Raw genomic sequence first — 22,364 nt, forward strand, 5'->3', positions numbered from 1 at the left:
ACGTCTCAAGTTTCAGAAGAATTATATTTTTAAAACAATTAGAAAACCATATATCATTTCCTGTACACATCACAAATATGTGCTATTTTGTGGTTACATCACATAAAATCCCAATAAAATACATTTAAGTTTGTGTGTGTAACATAAAAAAATGGAAATGTTCGCAAGCTATGAATACTTTTTCAAGGTAGTGTAAATATGGTGCAAGTCATGAAAGACAATTTTTGGGGCACAAATTACTCCAGATTCTGGATGCATTTAGCTTGAAAAATCTCACAAACTGTGACTCGGAGATTATATCAAGATGGAGGGGACACCAATGGGTATTCTTGAACAATGATCATTTGAAAGAACCCGGCCATGTAAAATAATGCTATTAACATGTACTTATGGGGTGAATCGGGAGGTTAATAGTGTTCTGAACCTTCCAGGTGCCTGCACTTTGAGAACCTCTGCCAAGAGGAAATTAACTTTATCACTCCTGGCAGCATTAGGCGTTAAGTTACGGGGGCTGCGCCATTGTGTATTCAATCATAGCTCTGTGTATAGAGAGCGGCAACTGTAACCGCGTCCTTGACAATCACTGACAGCCGGCCCTAATGATGAGCAAGCTGTCAGTCAGTGTTGGGGACGTGGTTACAGTAACTGCTCTCTATTCACAGAGTGGTGGCTGGACCCACACCATTGCTGCTCCCATGGCTGAATGCCGAACGCTGATGTTTTGAATGAAGTTCATTTTCTACCGGAAGTGGGGCTCTCTGTGCGGGCACCAGATAAGTTCAGAAGGCTATTAACCTTTAAATGAACCCCATATCTGCTGGCTAATAGCATTTGTTTACGCGACAGGTTCCCTTCAAATTCCGGGGCATAATTTTATGTTTTCCCTAGAACACGTGTTGAAGATATGATCCACGACCAACGTTAGATTGATAGAAATTTGTTAGCTCTAAAGAGATGGATTGAAGACACACAAAGGATCCGCTGACGTTACGGACGTTATAGGTATGACCCAGGTTAGAATTTGATGTAGTTAGCTTTTGGGTTCGATATCCTGCAAAATACACTATGCAGTAATGTAATAAGTAAAAAGGATAAAGATGAGTCTAATGAAAGATGCTCTTAGATTTGTAGCAGTGAAGTAAAAAAATGTCATCAGATTCATAGAAATCCTACAGCTGTAAATGGATGGATGGAAGACACACACAGATCCTTCTGACATCAAGCATATACTGTATGTTATTGCAATGGAGATCATATTGCACTGTTGTAATTTTCTTATCTTGATAATATAAGAAGTTGTCACACTGCGACATTATTCATAATAATGAAACCATAGAGCCCTAACATGATATTACGTCATTACTAATAAGTACAATTATCCCATACAAGACATGATTTATGCGATACATAACTTATGAGCAAGAAAATGACCTCAGAGATCCTTGGAGATGTAGATAATAAGAACAAACAATTCATTAGATTCGGAGAGCATATTCTCCTAATGTGTTCCGCATGGGGGAAATCTCTTACCTGATCCCTCGTGATACGATGAAACGTCATGATGCTGTATACATCTGCACAAATGGTTATTCCAAATATGGTTGCGGGGACAAGTCTTATTTGCTACTTGACAGCTGAAAAGAGATAAAGTAAAATGTTATATATTCTTACAGAAAAAGGTCACTGGATTAGGAGTTAGAAAAACATGGCTGAAACAGCACCACTCTGTTCTTCAGGCTGTCTTTAGTATTGCAGGTTGGATGAATTCACAATATTTAAAGGGTAAAATCGTGAAGGAAAACATTGTCATTGTGTAGTTCAGGATACAGTAATGTTTTAGTTCAATGTTACGCTAGTATTATTAAAATGTTTCTCAGTCCACATTATCCTATGGCCTATGCACATTATGCAGTCTAATTTTTCTGTATGCCATAACAGAGGACATTAATCAGGATGATGTCATTATGGATCTCTTTTAAAAATAGATTTTGCATTGTTGAAACCTACCAGAACAGACATCCATCAAATGATCAAAGTGCTATAAGGAGATCATTACTAAGGCAGGAGGTATCATGTATCAGAGATGACTTATTAGAGATGTGCGGATGACATGGTAGGAGGTTAAAATACCTTTATGCTATAAACTGGACTTAATATTCCATGTTTCCTGCAGGAACCCTACTGTACCAAACTAGGAGGTGAATCCTGAAAAAGTAATTACGTTCAAAAATTGCAAAAAAGGCACAAATAGCAAAAGTTATGATTACCAGCAATAAAACCTGAAAAATCTCTTTAATTCATCACCATAAACTGTAATAACTATTTCAAGCAGACATTAATGTGCATCAGTCTGACAAGGGAAGGATTAAGAATACACATATTTTATAGATTTATTATCCATCAAGGATAAAAAATGATAACATTTTAGAAAGACTTCAATCCTTCTAAAAACATGTTTCTTAAAAATCACGTTGTGAGGTGCTCCTAGGGGTTGCAGAGACTTTAAGAGGCGGTCCACTACAATGTATATTGTGCACATTGATTTAAACCTTTCAGATAAGCCTTTTTGCGAATACCTCATGTTGATATATTTGCCTCTGAGCGGCGCTATCGCCTCAATCACGTGATCCTCGTCTGCAGCCGCCGCTGACATCCGGTGAGGTCACATCAACTTCTGGACTCTGGCAGTTGACCTTGCATCACAGAGGCGTGACCCAGTCACACACTCTTCCTGATTGGCTGGGCTGTGGGCAGTGTTTCACCGCACGCCACAGCCCAGTATCCAGCGCGCGCTGTAGAATCTTTCCCTCTCTCCTCTGCTTTCATTGGCAGGGCCCCCAAGCGCACGCTTGATTCTGTGCTGTGCCGTGCGGTGAAACACGGCACAAAGCCCAGTCAATCAAGCGAAGTGCATGAGACTGGGTCACGTCTCGGTGATACAAGGTCAACTTTCAGTGTCTGAAATTTGACGTGGCTTCAGCAGATGTCAGTGGCAGCTGCAGCCGAGAGTCACAAGATCAGGACTAAGCGAGCAGCGATAGCGCCACTCACAGGCAAATATGTCAACATATGGTGTTTGCAAAAAGACTTATTTCACAAGTTTCAATCGGTGTGCACAATATACATCATAGTGGACCACCTCTTTAACAAATGGTGAAATATATCTCCGTTCAAACTGAAAAATTCTGTTTTAAAAAAAGATGGCTAAGGCCTGTTTCACACTTGCTTATTTTTGCAGCGCGTTTTTCCCGCAAAAAAACGCATTGAAAAACGCATACAAAAGCATACAACTGCTGCGTTTTTTTCAAGCATTTTTATGAGCATGCATGAAAAAAACGCAGCGTTTTTATGCGTTTGTATGCGTTTTTAGTGCGTTTTTACCGCGTTTGCGTTTTTTTCCAACATTAGGTGGCCCCTCACACTAACCCAAACCATGACTTTACTAACCCTAACCCTGACCCTAACCCTGACCCTAACCCTTAACCAAACCATACTTAACCCTAACCCTGACCCTAACCCTTAACCAAACCATACTTAACCCTAACCCTGACCCTAACCCTAACCCTGACCCTTAACCAAACCATACTTAACCCTAACCCTGACCCTGACCCTAACCCTGACCCTAACCCTTAACCAAACCATACTTAACCCTAACCCTGACCCTAACCCTAACCCTAACCCTGACCCTAACCCTTAACCAAACCATACTTAACCCTAACCCTGACCCTAACCCTGACCCTAACCCTAACCCTGACCCTAACCCTGACCCTAACCCTTAACCAAACCATACTTAACCCTAACCCTGACCCTAACCCTGACCCTAACCCTTAACCAAACCATACTTAACCCTAGCCCTGACCCTAACCCTAACCCTGACCCTAACCCTAAACCCCCTTAACTAACCCTAACTCTAACCCAAACCCCTAAATTCCATGGTTAACAAAAAAAAACGCATGTGCAAAAAAACGCATACATAAGCATGCCAATGCGCACATATGCGCACCCATAGACTTATATTGGGTGTCTTGCTGTAAAAAAACGCATTGCGCGCGCATGCGTTTTTTTGAGGCAAAGCGGACGCACAAAAAATGCAACAAGTTGCATTTTGTGCGCCCGAGCGCATACCGCAAAAAAACGCATGCGCGGTAAAACGCGTACAAACGCATGTGTATGCGCACATAAGCGCATCCCATGCAAAGTATAGGAAAAAAAAACGCATGCACTATTTAGCGCTAAATTACCGCGAAAAAAAACGCAAATGTGAAACCAGCCTAAGCCACGGCGTACACATTTTTGGCTGTTCAAATGTAGTTTATAAACCTTGAGGTGACAGATTCTAAGCTTTGCGGCTAAAAAGATGATTATCAAGTTATAATAGTCACTTACTAACAATCACTGGGTACCACCACTAGGTATAAATCACTGATATGATAATATTATCTCATTAATGTTTGTTACACATTTCACACTGCATTGACACACAATGGATACATTTTTATGTAGTTTATTTTACTATGTGAATGTATCATTGTTACTCCACAGAATTTTCAGCTAGTTCTTAACAGATTCCAGCAAACAGTAAATCTCTCTTATATAGGACAGACATACTGAAAATTAGTCTATCAACCTATGAGCCACCAAAACAGTCCTAAAATAAGGACTTACAAGCTTTATATCACACATAACCTACAAATCAGCCCCAATAAAATGTGTCATCAAGTATTACTCATTATTAATTTATATACTAAACTTCAGAAAAGTCATGAAACTAATGACTTTAGTTTCATGAAAAGTCATGAAAAGTTTTCAGAAAAGTCATGAAACTAATGTTTTTCTTTCCAGCGCTGAAGTTCAAGCTGTTGAATCTATTTATCTGCTGAAATCCCCTGATTGCACTTGTAGTGTCACAGTACAATGTGACACTCAGCTATGCAGCATTGACCAAACCAGCGCGGCTACAAATGCGCTTTACATGTATTGCACATTGAGGTATTTGTCTATAAATGCAACATCAGCATAAATCAGGTCACACTTTAAACATTCTTTTATTGTGCACAAAGTAACGTGAAAATCTCAAGATCCACATGTATGAAGTGCTCCTGAAGCCGTGGGAGACTCTCCTGTCAATATCCCACATGTCGCTGCCCTGAATGAACATCATTTTTCTCAAACTCAGCACAGATGTTCCAGACAGGAGTTTGTCATTGGCTGCAGAAGACAAGAGTATGATTTAGCCTTTAATATGTAGATTGTGACTCTCCAGAGCTTAATATAAAGTAGTTGTTTCATAATTTCTATAAATTGAAAAAAGCTAAAATATGAGTTTAATGCTATAGGGTTATCTCCAATGAAAGAAGGGATAAATTGTTACTGGACATTGGAAATATGGCCTGATCCATCAAAGCGTTCACGCTAGAATTCTTGCACTTAAAAAAACTTTTTTGACAGGGTAATCAATGAGCGAAACAGGCTGTTACGGGAGGTGGTGAGTTCTCCTTCAATGGAAGCCTTCAAATAGAGGTTGGACAGACATCTGTCTGAGATGGTTTAGCGAATCCTGCATTAAGCAGGGGGTTGGACCAGATGGCCCAGGAGGTCCCTTCCAACTCTACCGTTCTATGAATCTATGGCTTCTGACATCTTCATGCCAGATTCTCCCAGCTCTGCTGGGGCAGGAATGGGGTAATCAAATTCATGATGAGGGGCAGCATGTGTTATGCTACAAATCTTCCACCAGCAGGGATTGGAGTAGGTGACGGAGGTGAAAGCCACCTATCCAGTGCTCCCGATTCATTAAGAAGTGTACGTCTCTTCATGAATCAGCAGCACCTAACTCCAGTAGGTTCCCTCATCAAGACTGGTATGAATAACTCTGATATCGATGAATTGGGTCCATAGTGCTGAGACTCAAATAGTGGAGAGCAGCCACTGGAATATCAACTGAAGCGCGGTACAGGCAGCAACTGTCAGAGTTTGACTGCAGTCAATCAAAGGCTTCCTGCAAACCATCTGTGCTACAATAAACCAAGTCAGGACATTGGAGTCCTAAAACAGCGAGGGCTCCACTCCAATAGCAGAAAACGTATGATGCTTGATAATGACCAAGTACGGCTAACTCACTGAAAAATAGGGACGGACGAAGGCTTCACCTGTGTATTACTGACATGTTTTGTGTCTGCACAGGTCATGGCTTATAGCGTGTATAACCGACAGAGATGCCGATTGATCTGGTCTCCTTAAAGCCCCTGACACATCCCACTGGGGAAATGCTGATAATTGTGTATGATTAGTGAGCCCTGAAGGAGTCACAAGACCCCCACTATTTTACTGACCTTCTTATCCCCCATCACAAGTAATGTATTCTAAGTATATGTCTTGGATACTACGATGGTCATCCTTGTCCTGGTGTTTTTTATACCTTTTTGTGTGGTTGGATCATTTATTAAGTGATCCTTTTAAAAGCCTATTTAATAAATATTATGATTTTATGCGGTGATTATTTTGGATACCTTGGTCAAACATTTCTAGTTGTCATTGATTTCTTGCACATTGCACTTGTGCTCCTAGCCTATAGTATAGGGCTTTTCCTGACATACAGTATACTGTAACATCGCCTTAGGCATCCATTCACCAGACGGAGGCCGACGTTGTCTGCTTTTTGCCTCCATGTGGCCAGTATACGCATACATACCATTTGCTTAACCATATATATTGCTTTCCTATACAGAGGGACACTGCAAAGAAACATAGAAAGCAGTAAACATTTCTTTACAGTGGATACTTATGGTAGACGGATGTTTCAGCATCCATCCTGACTGTGCACACTATCGGGTGCACACCTCCTGAGCGTATGCCCCGACACAGGGCACAGATTCCGTGCGGACTGAGCCTCATACTGTCCCAATCCCAGGGAGCTTTATAAATTAGATTTTTGATAAAAGTAAAGTGCTCACAGATCTGAATTCTTCACACATCACAGCTTAGTGGGGGAGGCATTGTATATTTGCCTGTAGGATAATATATGGACTAGCTATGGGGTAGTCATAGACAGCAATTAGAGTATTCCATGCAATGGTTAACCTGTAAGGAAATATTCTATCTAAAAAAAATCTCTCCAGAAGTTGTTGAGCCCATATATTGAGGACTTGATAAACGCCGATATGTAAACTTGTACAGCCAAGAAGGTTGTATGGTTTTAGTTTTGACTTTTATGATCAAGAAAAGGAAAGCTACCTTACTTTTGGCTTGGATCCCAAAGCATAGCAGAATGTGCCCTGTCTTACATGATCCCACAAGTTCTCCCAACATCGTTGGACTGTTATGTTGTATAACAAGTGATGAACCTGAAGGGCCAATGGTAGACTTACCATAACTGGATGCAGTTATATTACTCAGTTGACTATTACCATACACTTTGTGCAGTTGGTTCTTTACATGTCTTTTATGATGTAAATGTTTTTTAAATTCCCAAATCCACAGTATTCACAGGTTACTAAAGTGCTGAACTTTACATGAACCTCTTCACAATTACTCAGTGACATCATAGAAACCTTCCCAGAAGAGGAATATGCTAAAACATTTCAACTTACTGTACTTGAGTTGCTGGCAGTGATCTTCTAATTATTGAATGGACTTGTCTGTAAACATCCAATTTCGACATGCACCGACAAGACGTATGGTTGGCAAAGCTTATGGTTACTGGTTTTATCGGCCCTTGAGAAAGTGGGACTGTGATTTCAAAGAGCTAAGGAAAAAAGAAGAAGGTTTAAGGCTACTAATGACCAAGCATTTACTAATTAGCCATGTAGATAACAGTAATTAGTCAAGTATAGTATAATGGTATATTAGAAAGAATTGCAGAGTTAAACATGTTAATAACACATGACTAAGTTCTGATTTTGACATCTACAATTGGCTATATGACTTGCTGTATAGCTGGGGACCAGTAGTTCTTATGAACAGTCAGTAGATGAGATCTGTGGTCACCTGTATACGTAATAATGTGGAAGTGCAACTTTAACCATCACTAGAATTCTAATATTCTAAAGAATACATAAAGCAAGGTTGACTCTTATTTTCATGGTTGAAAAACTTGAAGTTTTACAAATTTAGTTTCAGTCTGGATGAATAACTTGGCTGAATATGTGACGTGTAAGGAAATGTCAGTCCCTTTTAATATGATTTCAATGACGGTATCCAATGCTTTCGCAGTGTCTACATTGAGGGATAGATTGCGTGACTTATCATTTTGCACTGAATAATGTTTTAGTTTCTGCAAGTTACAAAGTCATATGAAAAACGTAAAATGAATAATTATTATAGGATAATGGCACATTGAGCGGCATAATTTTGGTAACTAGTAATCTGTTACTGGATAATGTAATGACTAGAGATGAGCGAACCCGATCTGTAAAGTGCTGGTGCCAGACTCTGAACAAGGATTTCTCCTGGATGTCCGGTTTACAATCTGGGAGTCTGAGGAGAGAGAGACATTTTCCACTTCCAAAGTTCAGTTCACCATTGATTTCTATGGGGTTCGGGTTCAGGGTCAATTTTGGTTACTGTTCTGGTACTTGCTCCAAACTTTGGACCAAAGTTCAGTCGAACCCGAACTTCCATGAGTCAGCTCATCCCTAGTAATGACAATTTGTACAAAATCCCAAATGGTGATAGTTTGAAATGGTCAGAATCCTCTAATTAGCCTGACTTTTGTTACGTGTATCTGCATTACAAGAGTGTGGCAGAGTGCGGAGTCCATCACTTAGGGTACCGTTACACGTAGCGATGCACCAGCGATCCTGACAACGATATGGATCGCTGGTGCATCACTAAGAGGTCGCTAGTGAGCTGCCACACAGGCAGATCTCACCAGCGACATAGCAGGGGTCGGGGGTCGCTACTTACCTGTCAGACGCGGCGATCCTGACGTCCTCCTGCCCGTGTCCACGCGCCGCTCGTCGGCGCCACAGGAAGCCCAGCAGGAAGCACCCGACGAGAAATGGTCCAGGATGTTCTCGCGCGATCAGCGATAACCAGCGGGGGAGCCGGTCGGAAGTAAGTATCACATGTTTCGATATCGCTAGCAATATCGCTGCTACGTCACAAAACCAGTGACGTTACAGCGATATTGCTAGCGATATCGCTATGTGCAACGGGGGATTTACTCTCCTACAATTAATGGTGCCGATGACCTCCACTGATAGGGTGAGGGCACCTTAAAAAGTCATTTCAGGGGACTGAGTGAGTGTCTTCCAGCATCTCATGACAGTGGCACGTTTGTCTTTGTATAAATAACTTTTACACAACATTTTCATTTAGTTTCTGCTGTTATGTATCCCAGTTTTTAGCCTCTCTATTTATTGTCATTTAATGGAAAAATTAATGGTTTACATGAGGACCCTTTTCGAATGAAAGGAGCAATTATAACAGCTGTTCCTGAAAGTGCACCTATAAAAAAGTGTAACTAAAAAATAAAAATCACAATACCTTAAAAAATGCCTCAAACCCTAACAAATTGGCCTAAAATTCATACAAGGCAGGAACATGTGCACATAAATCAACTTGAATACCATTTACTGATTTGTTAGATGTGTACTCCAGCCGTGTATATACAGAAGACACTAAGAATGATACACTTTACTATCATTTTGATTAGCAACTTCCGGATTGAACGAATCCTACTCAAGCTCCCCTCCTGTTGCTCATACTGCATATGTAATAATGTTTTGTAGGTTCGCTCTCCCAGCGGTTAATTTTCACGACTTTAACGCCACAAAGGTGTTTAGACAGAACAAATTAGTTTTCCACGGCAGAGAGCAGGGGAACGCGGAATTCTTGTTACTCAGTTGCGGAGTAGAGTTTTTTTTCATTGTTGGCACAAAGACATTTCTGACATTTCTGAAAGCAGCTGTGTCCGATGTGAGAAGCCTGTTAGGAGCTTTTAAATTTGACACGGATCATAAGCAGGGAAGATTAAAACCACACACGCCAGGAACATTTCTTCACACTGGAAATGGCTAAACCAAGGTTGAAACATTGACACCATGTTGGAAACAAAGGGGATCTCTTTACTTAGGGTGCTCAAAATATTTCTCCAAAATATGTCACTCATGTATTTGTTTCTGTAGGAAGCAGGAATCTTTTACAGCCCAAAATATATGTACAGTTTATTTCCTATGCTTTGGCAGAACATGCAATGGCTGGTTTTAGGCAGTTTTGTACATTCTACATTTCCCAGTACGGCATTTGTGAATTGTATGTGTAGGAACAGTTATGGTATCCTGTCAGTATACTGTATATGAATAATGTAGTACTGATTTATTTTAGCTGCTGGGGGTATTTGTAGAATTCTTGTAGCTTTGCTCAGAAATTTCTAAAAATATATACTGTAAGCATATATCAGAGACAGAAACTTTACAATTAATCTGTTTAAGGATAAAAATATATAGCAAACCACAAAATATTGTACAATTTCACAACTTTTAAGTTATTTTTTACTACATTATAGCTCCAACCAAAAATTAAAAATGTATTTTCTCTCTACATACAGTTATGGACGACAGTGTTGGCACGATTGAAATTGTTCCAGAAAATGAGGTATTTCTCCTTGACAATTATTGCAATTACACATGTTTTAAACATGTTTATTTCCTTTGTGTGTATTTGAACAACACAAAAAAAAATCTGAGAAAAAAGACCAATTGGACATAGTTTCACACAAAACTCCAGAAATGGAAAGGACAAAATTGTTGGCACCCGCAACACCCTTTGGAATAAACTGCATTCAATTGCTTTCCATAATCATCAACAAGCTTCTTACACTCCTCAACTGAAATTTTGGACCACTCTTCTTTTGCAAACTGCTCCAGGTCTCTCATATTTGAAGGTACCTTCTCCCAACAGCAATTTTAAGATCTCTCTACAGGTGTTCAATGGGATTTAGAGCCGGATTCAATGCTGGTCACTTTAGAACTCTGCAGCGCTTTGTTTCCATCCATTTCTGGGTGTTTGTTGAGGTATGTTTGGGGTCACTGTCCTGCTGGAAGATCCGTGACCTAGGACGCAAACCCAACATTCTGACAGTGGTCGCTACATTACGAACACAAATCTTTTGGTAATCTTCAGATTTTATGATGCCTTGGACACAGTCAAGGCAACCAAGGGCCAGAGGCAGCAAGTCAACCCCAAAAAATCTGGGATCCCTCTGGGTCTCCTGCTATAGCATTTAACTTCACTGAAATGTCAACGGATAGCTCGTGATGACACTGATGCACCCTGAGCCTGCAGGACAGCTTGAATTTCTTTGGAACCTGATTAATGCTGCATATCCACCATCCGGGCTATCCAGCATTGCAATTTTTCTCTATCCTCCATGTCCAGTTAGATTAGCTACAGTGTCATGAGTTGTAAACTTCTTGATTATGTTGTACACCATGGACAAAGGAACATCAAGATTTCTGGAGATGGTCTTGTAATACTAATATTGTTGATAGTTTTCATGAGTTGTAAACTTCTTGATTATGTTGCACACCATGGACAAAGGAACATCAAGATTTCTGGAGATGGTCTTGTAATACTAATATTGTTGATAGAGTCCTCAGACTCTGCTTCTCCTCTTTCTATTCTCCTCTTTCTATTCTCCATGGTTAGTTTGGCACACACAGCTACATAATGCAACGATTGAGTCAACATCGCCCCTTTTTATCTGGTTTTAGGTGTGATTTTCATATTGCCCACTCCTGTTACTTTCCACAGGTGAGCTTGAACAAGCATCACAAGCTTGAAACATATTTTTTTTACCCAGGTTTTTGGAAAGGTGCCAACAATTTTTCGTAGTAATAGACCTTTACAACAATTAATGCCCCCAAACTGCCCCATTAGAAAATATTAATGCCCCTTAAAAAGTAATGATGTCTCTTTAGTGCCCCTTTCAAAAGTAATAATGCAACCTTTGTGACACCACCCTCAAAAAAACGAAACAAGAATATGCTGTGTGAATCATAGTCACTAAGTCCAGATCTCCCCTACACCCAGAGCAACTCGGCGCAATGCAGCGATGTCATTGTGCTAAATGAGTTTGAAAGTGGCAATCTTGTAAGCTGTAAGTCTATAACAACCGCATATGCCAACTGCCTGCCGCCTACAAGACAAAGAGTCTTGTCTTGTAGTCTCTCTGTTCTAACACAAAATCCGACTACATTGGTGCCATGTATTAGCACCAATCCAGTTCAAAGTGGAATCCTCCTGCGTACCGGGACAGAAATATTGGGCTTGTATAGTGCCTCAAATCTAAGTTTGTACAGTGCTTCACATCTTCTAGTTTCTTTTTTTTTTTTCCTTTCGAAAATTTGCATCTATAAGAATTTTGTGACCAGGCAACTGTACCTGTGTCCTCAAGTCTCCAAATGCTACGGCACATGTCAGAATAATCTACTTCTGTAATATGAAATTGCTGGTCCAGTAAAACTTAGATAAGTCATAGTGATATGTCAGAAGTGTCGCTTGGTGGACATCAGGCAGAGGAGACCACTAAAGCATGTTGAAAGTATCATAATTTGTGGCTGTGTTGGCTCTGCTTGGCTCATCCTTAGAGAGGTGCAATTAGCAGCCTATAAACTCATCGACTTTCTTCAAGCCCATCCACCACTCTGATCAGCTAAGAACCATGCAAAGAACATCACACTAAAGAGACACATTTTAATGACCAGCAAGATACTCAGCTTCTGCACCACTCCTGGCCTACCACAACAGCATACTAACCAGTAAAGCTGAACAGGATTTTAGAGACTTGAATTTTTATATAAACTGTTAATCAAGTTAATATTTTTTTTCACACTTAGAAAAGTGATGTCCCTGATGCCACATATTCAGTAAAGCGTGATAACTTGGTGTACACACACCACATACCGGTATTACAGTGATTCCCAGATGACAAGACTAAAATGACTTCTTGACATTCGGCGTATGAACTCAACCACCATATGGTTTGTTTCCTGATACAAGACATTATACATACTGTATATCTGTGGTATAAATGTTCAGAACACAAAGTAAAACACTGCGATACTGTGATATGTTATTTTTAGATCTGGAGTCCTCGAGTCTCAGGTTACAATGTCCGGTATTTTTCAAGAACGTATCTTATGAGATTTCTAAATTGAGTCCATGAGCGGCTTCGTAGATAGAATTGAAGCATAACAGTTAGTAAGTTTTTACAAGCTACTCCTCCATCTGTGAGTTAATACAAAGCGCCTACCGCTAATAAAAAAAAGAAAGTTAATTACGGTGAGTAATTCTCAGGACATGGCTGTGATTATACAACTGACCCTTCTGGAATGCAAAGTGGTCACTGTTTGTCTTAAAGAAACGGCATCATTTTATAGGGTCAAATCCGGAATACAAATAGTTTTCTAAAAACAGGCACAAAGGAATCCGTAAAAGTAGAAAGAGTCATGATGAAAAGGACTAGCATGTGTCTTGGTATAAATAATTAACAAAGTAAAGGTAACTTAAATATCATACAAACATATACCGTATATATATACACAAGGTATAATGTACAATGTAATGTATTGATTTTGCTGTATGATCCCAAGTTTATTATTACTGTAAATGTAATAACATGAAAAAGGTGAGAAAGGAAAGTGCTAGCGGTGCACAATATATTGTTCCATGAATAGATTTGCTTGAGGCTAGCCTGGTGCTATTGAATACATGCCTGTCCTAATGAGTGTAGCAGGTTTTTGCTGGGCTGTGGAAAATTGAGAGAAAAGAAACAATAAAGACATTTTAGGTTAATTCTAGTAGATAATGTAAAAAGAGTGAAATATATAGATGTTATAGCCAGGGCTGTGGAGTCGGAGTCGGAGTCGTGGAGTTGGAGTTAGTTTTGGTTGGAGTCGGAGTCGGTAGAAATGTACCGACTCCAGCTTTAAAAAAAATTTATTAATATTTCATAATTGAACTTTCATATGAAATTTATAAATGTTACTCAAATATATATGTTCTATCAAACTATGAACAACAGTGATAAGCAGTTCTGCTGGAGATAGAGACATTTCTTACTTCGTGTGTGTCACTGTTCTCCACTGCCCTTATCTAATCTTATACTTGGTTAACCTCATGCTGCCCCAACCCCCCTACTTACAATGTATGAAACTGAAAGTGAAAATGTGTTGCAAATTCTTAGTAGTAAAGCTCCTCCTCTAGACTAACTAGATCATACTAGGTGTGCGTCTTCCAAGCATCTCACAGCTGCCTGCTACTCAGAAGAGGAAGACTGTAAGAAGTATTATCCTTTCAACAAACTTTGCATCAGTTAACTGTGAGTACATGAGGAATAATAACAGTATTACTGACCACTATATCAGTTGTACGACCTGGCAATAATTTTGTACAATTGTTTTTAGGAAAAACAATTGTCATTTGGATTGTGAATGCAGAATTAAAAACCTGAGAATGTCAAAGAAGCATCACATTAAATCAGCTGTATTTGAACATTTCACCATCACTCAAGATAGAAAACATTATGTCTGTCAGTGTATGACAAATGATCCAGACGAAAACAAATGCTGTGAAGCCAAGATGAGTGCATATTCAGGCAAAGATAAAAATGCTCCTGCCAGAGCTTCTAATCTAAAGAGACATTTACAGCGCTTTCATCCAGAAGTACTGAAAGCAGTGGATGAGAAAGACTGCATCCAAACCAATGAACCAGTGACCAGCTCTTCCAGCCAAACAAAGGAGCAGAGAACTTTGCAGCCATCAGTTGCAAGATATTTTGTCAGTCACAAAGTTACTGTGACAATGACAGTAGATACATTTAAAAAACAGATCATAGAGCTTGTTGTAAAGGATAGTGTGCCTATTTCATTATTTTCACGACCAGCTTTTATGTGTCTGAATGGGGAAATGGCCCGCAAGCTTGGTGTTTCTCTGGAGAGAGAGAGTATTAGAAAATTAGTAATCGAAGAAGCTTTTAAACAAAAAAGATAGAACTTAAAAAAACTCTCAAGGGACGCTTTCTGTTTCTTAAAATGGATGCCTGCACACGTCACAGAGTGAACTATTTTGCCATCAATGTCCGATTTGTTTGTGACAAAAATGAAATAGTTACCAAGACATTGGCAGTAAAAGACACCAAAGCTCATCACACCAGTGAGTTTCTCCAGGTCTTGGTGGAAAAGGTTCTGCAAGACTATGAACTTAAAAAAATAGCAAGTTCTTTCTGTCGTAACTGACAATGCTTCAAATATGATAAGTACTATTAAGCTAATGAATGAGAGTAATGATGGTGACCAGCAGCTAGAAGAACATTCTGGGTCCACAGACACAGAAATGTTTGAAATAGAGGAACACAGCATTGTAACTGAGGAGCAAACTGAAGTTGCTTCAGATGAACAGCAACATGATAGTTTAGATGATCTTGTTGAAACTGTGTCAATATGTTCTTTCATTCATCACATGCGCTGTGTTGTGCATACGCTACAGCTGGCTATAAGAGACAGTCTGCAAGAAGGACATGCTGCTGCACTGATTGGCAAGGTGAGAAAATTGGCTACTGTTGCCAGAACCCCTAAAGTTGACTCAATTTTGAAGAGACGTGCTGGAAAAGGGGCAATTATTGATCAAGCCACACGATGGGGCAGTACTTACTTAATGATTCAGCGCTTGGTTGAACTGAAAACCTTTCTTGTAGACATGGCTAACCCTCAACTGACGCTAAATGAAAGTCAGTGGAATCAGGTGACTGAGCTGGAAAAATTGCTAGAGCACCCATTTACAGTGACTAAAAAATTACAAGCAGAGGACTTAACTCCAGGTATTTTCTTAAAGGAGTGGAAGAACCTGATGTTTCACCTGTCCCAAAGAGGAGGGTTAATTGCAAGTGGCATTGCTACATCAATGAAACGGAGAGAGGAGCTACTATTACAAAATAACATTCTTTTGGCAGCTGTTTATGTAGACCCAATGCATCGGATTCTTCTAGATCAGGGGTCCTCAAACTACGGCCCGCGGACCACATGCGGCCCGCGAAGGACTTTTACCCGGCCCCTGGCTAGGCTGACATTAACCGCACTGATTGCACCGCCCTCACTGCCGTGGTGAACCAATCAGCGCTGCAGCCGTGATGAACCAATCAGCGCTGCAGCTCACAAACACTGCCACCCCCCCTGACACGCCCACTAATGAACTAGAGTGCAAACTCGCGGGCGGGACGAGGCGCCGAGGAAAGGCGTTGTGAAGCCCTCAAGCAGAGACCACACAGACGACGTGATTGTCATCACGCCGGCTGCGCGGCCTAATGACGTCACGCCGCCTGTGCCGGAAGAAGACTGAGACGAGCGGGCGCCTCTTCAGAACAGCGGGGGACATAGGTGAGTACTGTTTTTTTTTTTTTTTTTTTTTTAAACTCCGGGTCCTATTGGGGACCTGTGCTGCAAAATGGGGATGTTTACCTGCCTACTAGGGACCTGTGCTACGTATTGGGGACCTGTGCTGCCTATTGGGGACCTGTACCTGCCTATTGGGGACCTGTACCTGCCTATTGGGGACATTTACCTGCCTATTAGGGACCTGTGCTACCTATTGGGGACATTTACCTGCTTATTAGGGTCCTGTGCTGCCTATTAGGGACCTGTACCTGCCTATTGGGGACCTGTGCTGCCTATTAGGGACCTGTACCTGCCTATTGGGGACCTGTGCTGCCTATTAGAGACCTGTACCTGCCTATTGGGGACCTGTGCTGCCTATTAGGGACCTGTACCTGCCTATTGGGGACCTGTGCTGCCTATTAGGGACCTGTACCTGCCTATTGGGGACCTGTACCTGCCTATTAGGGACCTGTACCTGCCTATTGGGGACCTGTTCCTGCCTATTGGGGACCTGTACCTGCCTATTGGGGACATTTACCTGCTTATTAGGGACCTGTGCTGCCTATTAGGGACCTGTACCTGCCTATTGGGGACCTGTGCTGCCTATTGGGGACCTGTACCTGCCTATTGGGGACCTGTACCTGCCTATTGGGGACCTGTACCTGCCTATTGGGGACATTTACCTGCCTATTGGGGACCTGTACCTACCTATTGGGGACATTTACCTGCTTATTAGGGACCTGTGCTGCCTATTAGGGACCTTTACCTGCCTATTGGGGACCTGTGCTGCCTATTGGGGACCTGTACCTGTACCTGCCTATTGGGGACCTGTACCTGCCTATTGGGGACCTGTACCTGCCTATTGGGGACCTGTGCTACCTGTTGGGGACATTTTCCTGCCTATTGGGGACCTGTGCTGCCTATTGGGGACATTTATCTGCTTATTAGGGACCTGTTCCTGCCTATTGGGGACCTGTTCCTGCCCATTGGGGACCTGTTCCTGCCTATTGGAGACCTGTTCCTGCCTATTGGGGACCTGTGCTGCCTATTGGGGACCTGTGCTGCCTATTGGGGACATTTACCTGCCTATTGGGGACCTGTGCTACCTATTTGGGACCTGTGATGCTTACTGGGGACATTTACCTGCCTTTTAGGGACCAATGCTGCCTCTTGGGAATTCTTGCACCACACTAGTCTGAGCCTGAGGTAAAAGTGGAGTTCCACCAATATGGGCACTGATCAGGCTGCATTGCTGGGCACTGATCAGGCTGCATTGCTGGGCACTGATCAGGCTGCATTGCTGGGCAGTGCAGTCTGTATGTCTCTGTATGGTCAATTTTATTGTTGGTATATTGTTTTTGTAGCGCTGTATATATGTTGGTATTTTACTAATAGCAATTTTGAATCCCTAGGAAACAATGATATCAACAAAGAGAAAAAATTGACTCGAAGTGTAGGATATTCGAAGAACCGAAAAGAATCGGTAACTTTGATGATTTAACTTTACTTCTTCATTTTTAATATTGTATTTGTTCCTATTTTGTTTTATGATTTCTAAATAAGATATGTGCAGTGTGCATATGAATTTGGTGCTAATTTTGTTTAAACTATATTCCGGCCCACCAATGGTCCGAGAGACCGTGATCTGGCCCCCTGTTTAAAAAGTTTGAGGACCCCTGTTCTAGATGATCAACAGCTAAGTAAAGGAAAAGAAGCTCTGTTTGAAATAGCAGTAAGGATGAAAGGGTTGCAGAACAGTCAGGAGGAACAAGAAGAATTTGGTCGTCCTGCCACATCTTCACCCTCATCATCAACTGATGAAGAATTTAATTTCGAAAAATATTTGGATCACAAGGACCGTGCAAAGCGTTCCCGCATAGAAGAAGAGTCATCCCCATCAAGGAACACAGCCAGTACATTTCAGCAGAATTTTTCATGTGCACTAAAAGAAATTGAGAAATTTGACCGTTCATCAAAAATAACAGTGCAACAAGCGATTCCTCTGTATCCTGACATTGTCAGAGATGTTGCCCAAGTGGTTACTGCTTTGCCACCAACACAAGTTAGTGTAGAGAGGTTGTTCTCTGCTCTCAAAATAAATAGATCAGATTTGAGGGCATCCATGAAGGAGGATCTGACAGAGGCAATACTTTTTCTGAGGACAAATTTATAGATTTCTTCTTATTAACTGCATAAAAGTGTTTATTGCATATTTACTTACAGTTTAGAAAAGTTTATAAAAGTTATTTGCTATATTCTAATTGTATTCTAATAAATTTAGTTTTTGCTCTAAGTGGTCTGATTACTTATATGATGGTGAGAAACTGAATAAGCACGATGTTTAATATTTTACAACAGTAAATTTGTTGTTATGAATTGGCCATTTATGAAGGAGTCGGAGCCAGAGTCGGAGCCGGAGTCTGAGCCTGATAAAATCCAGGAGTCGGAGTCGCAACTGTGGCTTACCGATTCCACAGCCCTGGTTATAGCACTGAGTTTCTCAGTTGTAATGAAGCTTTGTTTTATTATTAGAGAAATAAGAGAAAACACGTTGATCGTAAAAGTTATTGAACTAACCCAGATACAAGTATTACTTATCTCAGATGAAAATCTGTAAGGGTGTGTGCACACGCTGCGGCTTCTGCTGCGGATCCACAGCGGATCTGGCCCTGCGGATCTGCAGCAGTTTCTGGAAAATGAAAATCGCCGTGCACATGCTGCGGATTTTTCCGTGCGGATTTGCTGCAGTTTCAAATCCGCAGCATGTCACTTCTTTGTGCGGAATCCACAGCGGTTTTACATCTGCTCCATTGTACAGGTATCAAACTGCAGGCTAATCCGCAGATAAACCGCAGGTCTTTTGACACTATGTTTGTGGAGATGTAAGTTTGTTTAAAAAAATATTAAATGGCAATAAATGTGTTTAAAAATGTATATGTAGCAAGCATATGTAAACACATGAGATAGCTTTATACATCACCATACGTTAGTCACTAAAATACTTTTTTTTTTCCTTCTTTTTGTTTTTATTAAAAATGGGTTAGTGAAAAAAAGATACACACAAAAAAATGTTTGCAAAATGTTGGCAGGTAAGTCATCGTAGACTTATATCCAAAAAGGGCATAAATGACACACAAAACAATAGTTAAGCAATACGGGTCAGTCTATACTATATAAAAAATACTCATTAAATTCTTAATAGTAAGACCACACTGTAAAGAGGATATAGAGTGGACGAGATTAAAGGTTCATTCACAGAGTATCATTTTTTTATTTTGATAGCTATTGAACACTGTTTTGAGCCCATTTTTTGTTTGCTTTTTGGTATGCGTTCATTTTTCTTATATGCTATATAAAAAAAATTGGAAAATAAATATGAAGGTTTCCAAGCTTCTACTACCTATTAGACAGTGGAAAACAGATAGCACTAGAATCCTGCAGAAATGGTCGGGGAAGTAAAATCAGATTTGTGGAGTTTGAAATAGTATTCATTAATTAATTTTGTTTAGTGAATTTATTACATTTCATAGAAATGAAGACATGTTTAGAACTGTTAATAACATAGGTATTTTATATTCTATTAAAAAAAGTTATACATTGATATTATTTTACTTCATTAACTTTGTTGTTACTAATCATTGGCTATTTATGAAGGGAGTAAGAACTGGAGTTATTACTGGAGAGTGGAAAAATAGAGAAGTCGGTTTTGAAACTGGTTTACCAGTGGCACAACACCCTTGATGGAATCTAGGTCTTGTCCATTTTTTCCAGTAAACAATTGACTTTAATTATTGATTTTGAAATGTAAATTAAATCAAAATCGAACAAGGCTAAAGGTCTGTTAACACAATCTGACCAGTAGAGGTGAACGGAAGCCAATCGGTAAACCTTTACCATACAGCAGTCGCTCTATAGCATGTTCACACATGCAGACCGAATTGAATGATGCTCACTGAGTGATGTGTAATAGATCGCTCAGTGCACATAGGGTATCAAGGTCCTCAGCAGCACAAGTCCTGTGTACACAGCACGATGCACAATCAACATCTATTATCTTTTGCACTGTGCAAAAGATCATATCACCCTTTGAATGAGCATTTTGCTTGTTCATCGAGGTGACTGACAGATTAGTTTGAAATGAATGTATTTTTAGCTTTAGTTTGTTATTTTTAATGCAATCAGTTCTCAAAAAACATATATAGACTATAAAGGCTTTTTTTGCATTTTATCTGAAAAACCCCCCAAAACAAACAAAAACTGTTACATCGCATACATGAAATGTAGGAATGTGTATGGCGCCTTACCAATGGCATAGGAGATTTAAGCAGAAGAAATAATATGCTTCTTAAACTTGGCAAAAAAAATGATACCCTTCCACCAACAACTAGAACATGATTTCTCCTAGAGCTTTACAAAGAATTATAAATCATTATTTGTTAAGGGAAAGATATTCAGTGTCACGTGCCCCGTCCTGAGTGACACGGCCAGCAGGCCGATAACTGATACAACAGGATGCAGCACGTGTAATTGTCCTATGTGATGCGGCCCGCAGGCCGGTAACTTATACAATAAGACAAAGGGAATAGGGAAAACCTGGGTAACAATAACAATGGTGGCCCTGCGATAGGGAAACGGGGAAGTGGAGACCTCCTGCACTCCCCTGAGTCAGTGTCTCTACACTCCTAACGTTCCCTAGGCCGGTTCCGCACCGGGCGACGATCAGGAACCTCAAAACCCTGACTCGTCCTGCACCTAAACCATTGCTAGGGAATTGGTCGGTGCGGAAACTAATCCCACCACTGCACTAAACACACATAAGGAAAAGTGACAAAACAGGGGAACACCACTTAGCTTTGCTCTGTTGCTTACGATTCCAGCAACAGAGCACACCACCTGCTCGCATCTTTTCCTCCACCGTGTCCGACATCTGGGTGCACTGTCCAGAAACGGACCTTCTCAGCATCATAGTGCAGCCTTGGAGCAAACAGAGCCCACACCTGCGTGCAGTTGTCCAGAAACAGAGTCCCGCAAATGAGTCCAGCTTTTCTACCAAAAAGTCCAGCATGCTTGAGTCCAGCTCTCAGCAACCAAGTCCAGCATTTTGTATGCAGCTCTACACCGCAGCTGCCACTCCGCCAATCCATGCACGAACTCCTTGCTGACACCATAACTGCGACTACACCACACCATGCCAGCACTCCTTGCAGACACCATAGCTGACACTCAAAGAATCTCACTGAGCTGCCCGTGACTCTCATTTAGCTCCCTCCTTCACCAAGGCTTGCTTGCAAATGAATACTTTATCAGCAACAGTGATTAACACACCTGATACTCTCTTATAGAGCTACCACACCTGTTACATAATTAAGTGCACACACTAAGGTAACCAAAGTGCAATGACCCTAATGGCCACCGGGGGGAAAACTACAACTGAAATCACCACAGTGCAATGACCCTAATGGCCACAGGGGGCAAAACCACCTTTGGCACACAGCCAAGGGAAAAAAAAGGTTACTCTGTGCATTTACTCTGTCAGATCCAGCCTGGATCATGACAGTACCCTCCCCTTAATGAGGGGCCTCTGGACCCTCAAGACCACTCCTCATCAGGGCACCACCTATAGCGGAGATGCCTAGATCCAGAGTTCACCCCAACCACTACCTGCACATCAGGTTTATGACAAACGCACCGCTGATATTGGCAAAGTAAGTTCTGGAGGCATCACTCATCTCCAAAGCGTCGACCTGGGGAATGAGTTATGTATGAGTATGTGTATGTTCGGTATCAGCTGATAAAACTATGCAACACACTTCCAAGATGTTTTTTGGTGGCCACCCATACATGCTCGTTCACACACAGGTCCGGACCTGAACGTTTATTGCCACACATTCATTTGTCATATTTCGGTGAACTCATTCTGGGAATGACAACAGAGGCATCCCCCTGTGTCACCACACTCACACCCCCGCACTCCACCAAGGGGTACACCAC

The 22,364-nt window shown here is 41.0% G+C and overlaps 1 protein-coding gene across 4 annotated transcripts in view; it reads right to left on the minus strand.

Moving 5' to 3' along the window:
• The window catches only part of VEGFC (vascular endothelial growth factor C), a 262,031-nt gene that overhangs the window by 17,928 nt on the left and 221,739 nt on the right, over nucleotides 1–22,364 (minus strand). For all 4 annotated transcript variants that reach the window (XM_073577748.1, XM_073577761.1, XM_073577770.1 and 1 more), the window contains 2 exons: nucleotides 7,590–7,744; nucleotides 1,531–1,634 (listed from right to left, as the gene is read on the minus strand). In XM_073577748.1, the coding sequence (XP_073433849.1) occupies nucleotides 1,531–1,634; nucleotides 7,590–7,744 (259 nt within the window). The remainder of the gene's footprint in view (nucleotides 1–1,530; nucleotides 1,635–7,589; nucleotides 7,745–22,364) is intronic.

Source organism: Dendrobates tinctorius, unplaced genomic scaffold, assembly GCF_039654945.1.
Source record: "Dendrobates tinctorius isolate UK_male_01 unplaced genomic scaffold, ASM3965494v1 ptg000008l, whole genome shotgun sequence".
Classification (NCBI taxonomy): domain Eukaryota; kingdom Metazoa; phylum Chordata; class Amphibia; order Anura; family Dendrobatidae; genus Dendrobates; species Dendrobates tinctorius.